We start from the raw sequence: 6,168 nt of genomic DNA, 5'->3' as shown, positions 1-6,168 counted from the left end.
CCGTCTCTGCTCCGTCCCTGCCTCGTCCCGCTCCACCTCTGCTCCCGTCCCTGCTCCATCCCGTTCCATCTCTGCTCCCGTCCCTGCCCGGTCCCGCTCCATCCCTGCCCGGTCCCGCTCCCGTCCCTGCTCCATCCCGCTCCACCTTTGCTCCATCTCTGCTCCCGTCCCTGCCCTGTCCCGCTCCATCCCTGCCCCGTCCCGTTCCATCTCTGCTCCGTCCCACTGCGGCGGCAGCGTCCACGTCCCGTCCGTGCCCCGTCCCGCTCCACTTCTGCTCCATCCCTGCCCTATCCCGCTCCAGCCCGGCTCTGTCCCGCTCCATCCGTGCCCTGTCCCGCTCCAGCCCGGCTCTGTCCCGCTCCATCCCCGCTCCATCCGCGCTCATGGGCCGGCCCTGGGCGCTGCTGTGGTGCCTGGGCTGCCTGGGCGGCATCCCGGGCTCCTCCGGCGAGCACTACCGCTACCTGTGGAGGAGCTGCTACCCCTGCTACCTGGGGCGAGCGGGGTACCCCGACCTGCGGCCAGGTACGTGGGTGGCCTGGGGAGCCGGGCTGGGGCTCCCTGCAGGGCTCTGCCTCCAGGGGTTTGTCCCTGGATCCCCCGGCTGCCGGGTGGAGGTGCCGGGCTGGCGGCCACCCAAGTGACAGACTGGTGACCTGGCTGTATATACTGTATATGTGCCTGTGCTTTGTCTTATTATATTTATTTTTGCATAATCACAATCGTTATTATTATTATTATTATTATTATTATTATTATTATTATTATTATTATTATTATTATTATTATTACTATCACTATCACTATCACTATAATCATCATCATCTATTACTACTATTATTATTATCTATTACTACTATTATTATTATCTATTACTACTACTATTATTGTTATTATTACTATTGTTATTGTTATTATTACTATTGTTATTATTATTCTTCAGTGCGTTTTTTACTCTGAAAAATCAGTTCTGGCAGAGGGGGAGAGAAACAGGAGTTTCTTCACGTCTGTTGCTGTCCAGCTGGGTTAAAGATAGCTCCTGTGCCACATTCCTTAAAAAGCCAAATGCATGCATTTTGCTAGGGTATGTAAATTCGTTTTTTTTCCTCAGCTCCAAAGGATCTCGCCCCAGTCCACGGCAAAAAGTGAAATTGGATTTTTACCATGAGAAAAGGGTGCCTTTCTCTGCCGGTGAGGCTGCGTGTTTGCTGGGGCTGTGCGAGTGCTGCTCAGCAGATTCTCCCCCAGGACAGAGCTCGGTGTTATTTGGGGTTGGGTTTTGTGCAAGGGGAATCCTCTGGCAGCAGCGGCCGGAGCCGGGAGCTGGGCACGGCTGGGGGATGCAGGCAGAGGAGCCGTGTCAGGGATCACTGCACTGGAACATTCGGCCTCAGTGTTTTTTGGAAGGCAATTCCCAGCCTGCTGCAGCGTGGGAAGCGCTTGGCCAGACATCCCATGGAGCAGGTGGAGGGATGGAGCCCGTGGTGCTCCCCTTGCACGTGGGAGATGGGGACACGGAGCCAGGTGTGAGTTCTGCCACTGCACCTCCCCTTCCTTCTCTCTGTGCTCAGCTGTCTCCACGGCAGGAAAAGCTTGTGGGGATTTAGGAAATAATAGAGAATATGTGAAGGTTACTAAAGGCTTGGGATGCTTGGGTGTAATGTAGACATCAAGGAATGCATTATCTCATCCTGGGATAATGCTAATAAATAAATGCCCCAAGCAGTCGGTTATAAAGTGATATCAGAACAGTTGTGAGATGTGCCAGACCTTCGGAAAGGGGCGAGTCGCTGCTTTGTTATTTATAGATCAGATGTTTGTCTCAAGCTCAGATCGTGTTTGCTGTCTCCATCCAACTGTGTTGGCTCAAAGCAGCTCTCCAAGACAAGCTCCTGAGCTCCAGCTTTGTGCTGGGTCCAACCTTCCCTTCCCTAATGCAGAGTTCCTCGGATCCTGACCCTGTTTCTGCTCCTCTCAGCTCCATGGACAGGTAGCTCTGTGCAGGCTTGGCTTTATCCCTGGTGCCAGGTACCTCTGGGGCTGCACAGCTGAGGGCTTTTCTCACCCTAAACTGGAATCACTGCTGCTTTGCTTAATTTGGTTTATTTCTACTTCGCTGCCTGAGCCTCTTGGTGCGCTTTTAGAGTCCCAGATGTTGTCTTGGTGTGATTTTTAGGCTCTGTGTGCTGGTTTCCCTGCAGTTCCCATCTGCCCAGCCAGCACACACGTCCCCACAGCCGTGTCCCCTCACTGGCTGCTGCCATAAGGCACAAAGCTCTGCTGTGTGCGCCTCACCGGCAGCTTTGTGCCTGCCAGGAGAGGGAGGAGGCGCTTTGTGCTCTCACTGAGCTCTGGGGTGCCTGGATGTGCCCCGTGTGTGCAGACAGGGCTCTGCTGGGGCCCGGTGTCACTGCAGTGACCCATGGCAGCGCCGGGTTTGTGTCCTCACACAGCCGCCCCTACAGGAGCAGCTTTGTGCTCTGCTGGGGACTCACATCCATCGTCACAGGGAAGTACACCTGGTGCTGTGGTATCCTCTCTGTGAACCTCTAAGGCAGCCAGAAAGCAGCAGAGCTGTTGTTTGATGGTGTTCCATTAGCTCCTTCAACAACGACCTGTGTTTCCACCTGGAGCTTCCATTCCCGTGTCTGGGAATCCACAGGGAGATCTTTCACTCAGAGTGACAGCCTGCACAGGGAACAGGGTAAAACAGTGATGAGAGAAGGTTGGAGAGGGTGAGAGCAGCAGCAAGTCCAGAGCAAGTCCAGGTGCTTGTTGCTGCGTGCACCTCTGCTCCGCGCTGAGTAATTCCTAATTACAGCCCCAACCTGAGGCACACAGGGGAGCACAAGTGGGAGCTGGGCCACTCTTCCAGCCCCAGTGCTCAGGGGCAGGAAAAGGTGAGCTGAGGACAAAGCCAGGGACTGAGGCAAAGCAGAGTTTTCACTCCAGCAGATTGTTCTAAGCCGATGCATCCGTTCCTGAGGTGCCTTTGGAATCTGCTGCTGGGGATGGCACAGGCGGTGTGGGAAAGCTCTGGGCATCTCCCACCTGCAGTGGATGGAATACTGGCCTCAATAACTCACTGCAGCTCTTTAAGGGCTTTCTCAAGTGCCTGGTTTAGGATGAGATGAAAGCTGAGGGTGTGGAGGTGCTCTGACTGCCCCAAATGGCTTTTTCCTTCCCTCCAGTGAGTCATTACCCTTCCCAGCCGCCCTTCCTCGGCCTAGAGGAGGAAAAAACTTCCAGGCTAGCAGAGAGGAGACAAAGCATTGTCCTTTCCCATGGCCTCCTTGCACTGCTGGACCTTGCTGTTTTGTCTGGGCACAGGGAGTGTGGAATAACAGGGCATCCGAATTCCTCAGGTTATTCATGTTGTGAGTGTGTGACACATGCAAGAAGTTAAATAATGCCGAGGGTTTTTTCATTCTAATCTGTGTCTATAGTGTGGGATGGCTGTGCTCCCGTGCCCAGGAGCAGTAGCTGTTGGATCCTCTCCATCCAGTCTTTTTACCCCTTGAAATTGCTGAATTATATTCAACAAACTGGTACCGGAAAGATAAAGTCACTGAATCCCACACATGCTCATCTCGATGGATTTTAATTAACCTTTTCCCTGCAGCCCTGCTCTGTAATCCAGGCTAATTGCTGCAGGGATTAGAGCCTGGCACTGCTGCTTGGCCAGACAGAGCGAACCTCTGCAGTGTTCCCCTGCCTGTGCTTCCAGCTGGGATCCATCACCTCCTCCTCAGCCCTGCAAGGAGATAAACTGCCTCCCTACCAAATATTTATTACTTTGCAGAGCTGCTGGTGCCACTTTCTTCCCCCTGACATGTAGCTCTTGTTGGAGATAAATCCGTATTCCTTCTGGAAGGACCTGTGTGTGTTCAGGGAGTGCAGCCAGCCAAGGCAATCTCCTCACTCTGTACCCCCTTTTTTTGGGTTTGTGTTCACCTTCCCTGTGTTTGATTGCTGTATTCCCTGTGTTATTCCATGTAGGTGTCTAACCAAAGCTTTTTTTTGGGTTTGTGTTCACCTTCCCTGTGTTTGATTGCTGTATTACCTGTGTTATTCCATGTAGGTGTCTAACCAAAGCTTTTTTTTGGGTTTGTGTTCACCTTCCCTGTGTTTGATTGCTGTATTCTCTGTGTTCTCCACGTAGATGTCTGAGGTTTCAGGGATTGTTTCTGCTCAGGGAAGAGGCTGGGATGAACCTTCCTTGCAGAAGACATGAACTGCAGTTTATGAACATAGCAGAGATAAATATCTCTGCTGTCTCACTGATCCAAGCCCCACTCCCCAGCCCTTGCTGCACTGGGCTCCTGCCTCAGTTGGCCTTGCCTGGTACCCACTGCCCTGTGCATGCAGAGCAGGGCTTGGCAAACTCTGTCCTGGCACAGCTCTGGCTTGCTCAGAGTCAGCTGAAGAGCAGCCTGTATGCTTCTCATTTTCTCTCCTTTGCTTTTATTAATTTCAACCAGATTTTGTCAGCTCTCCAGTAGGAAAATAACCCCGGCGTGCCACGAACCGCAGCTCACACGGTGTCACGTAGGGCTCTGGGCTCTGCTGCCAGGACCTGCACCAGGGGCAACGTGACCCTTCACAGAGCTGCTCCTCCTGGCCCTGCCAGCAGCTCCTGCTGCTTCCCAGTCCATATTCCCAGCTGGAATTCTCACTGGTGTGAGCCTCAGGCGCTGCTGGATCTGCCCCCTCGCTGCCCCTGGGGACAGTTTTGTTTTGGTCACACCATTGTGCAGGGCATCCCAAAATCTCCCTGGGGAGAGGGAGAATTTGGGATGCAGAGGAGATCAGGAGGGACTCCGGGATGGGGTGGGTTACGTGGGGGTGGTGGCAGGGAAGCTACAGCCGCTCTCCCGGGCCAGGAGGGGGTTGGGATGGGGACAACCCTCTGCAATCATGGAGATTTAGAGGGTGAAAAGTACAAAGGGGGAAGAGGAGACACAGAGAGAGGAGATGTAAAATTACTGAGTATGAGTAATGGGGTGAAAGTAAGAAGTTTACTCGACACATCACTGAGTTTCTTGGACAGTGAATTCTCAACAGTTTCAGATTAGAGTTGAAGGGAAGCAATGGAATAGTCATTTAAATTCAGACCAAGAAACTTTATTATGCTATATAAGACCTTTTCAAACCCCAGTTTTCCTGTTCTTGAGCTGAATAGAGCCAGTTCTGTGTATTAATAGCTAATCCTGCCCACAGGGATGAGTAGGGACTCTAGGGCACTGCAGATCCCAAGTGTGTGCAGAGGAAAATTATTTAATCAGAATTAGGTTGCTTTGACCAGCATCTCAGACTCATGCCATCACATTTTTCTCCTTGAAAAGCCACTTTGGCTTTGGCTCACTCTTCATAGAGCATCACTCAAAGCTTATGTTTCACCTCAAAAATCTATTCATTTTTCTTTCTATTTTTTCTTTCTATTTTTTTTTTCCAAGACACTATTAAGTGTCTTGGAAAAAACAGGAAGAAAACACCAAAACCTCCTAAAAGGCTCAGTGCACTGAATAAAGCAAAGGGCTGGCATTATAGAAATGAGTTTTTTGCTGGGTTAATGGACACCACAGCTGCAGTGGGAGCTCTGCAGGAAGAGCCCAGCATGACCAGTGTAGCAGGACACCTCAAGACAAGGTTGGGGGTTCTCTGGGAATCACTGGGACAGGATTTGAGCTTAAGGTTTCAGTATTTTAAGTCTTTCTGAGAAAACGGTAATTTTGTATTATCGCTGCAGAGCTCAGAAGACTCAAACAGGCTTCACCTTTGCCACTCTTCCCGTTCCATGCCTGACCCAGACCTTCCCTTGCTGCTGGCTGGTTTTCTTGGCAATTAATCTGATGAACGTAACATTTGGCTCAGCCAAGGCTGTGTTGCTCTTTTTTCTGGTGTCCTTTTCCTGCCCAGTGGGAGCTGTGGGTGAAGCAGAGCTGGGCTGGGGCACGGGGCACTGCTGGGGCTGGGCTGGGCACGTTCCTGCGCCTCTGGCGTGCGAGGACACGGCCGGGTTCCCACCCCGTGATTCACTCAGGAAATGTTTCTTTATCTTCTTAGAGATGGAACTGAGCTGGGCTCAGGGCTCTCCTTGCTGGGAGGGGCTTGGGTGAGCTGGAGGTGAAGAAAGTGCAATGAGAAACCCAAAGAAAACCCAAA

General features: G+C 51.8%; 1 protein-coding gene across 1 annotated transcript in view; it reads left to right on the top strand.

Moving 5' to 3' along the window:
* The first annotated feature begins 335 nt into the window (after positions 1 to 335).
* The window catches only part of MEGF6 (multiple EGF like domains 6), a 41,727-nt gene continuing 35,894 nt past the window's right edge, over positions 336 to 6,168 (top strand). Inside the window, exon 1 of the mRNA XM_072917296.1 lies at positions 336 to 528. Within this exon, the coding sequence (XP_072773397.1) occupies positions 387 to 528 (142 nt within the window). The 5' untranslated portion in view covers positions 336 to 386. The remainder of the gene's footprint in view (positions 529 to 6,168) is intronic.

This window comes from Taeniopygia guttata, chromosome 21 (assembly GCF_048771995.1).
Source record: "Taeniopygia guttata chromosome 21, bTaeGut7.mat, whole genome shotgun sequence".
Taxonomy (NCBI): domain Eukaryota; kingdom Metazoa; phylum Chordata; class Aves; order Passeriformes; family Estrildidae; genus Taeniopygia; species Taeniopygia guttata.
Note: the sequence above shows the minus strand (reverse complement) of the source record. Positions and strands in the feature narration are given on the sequence as shown.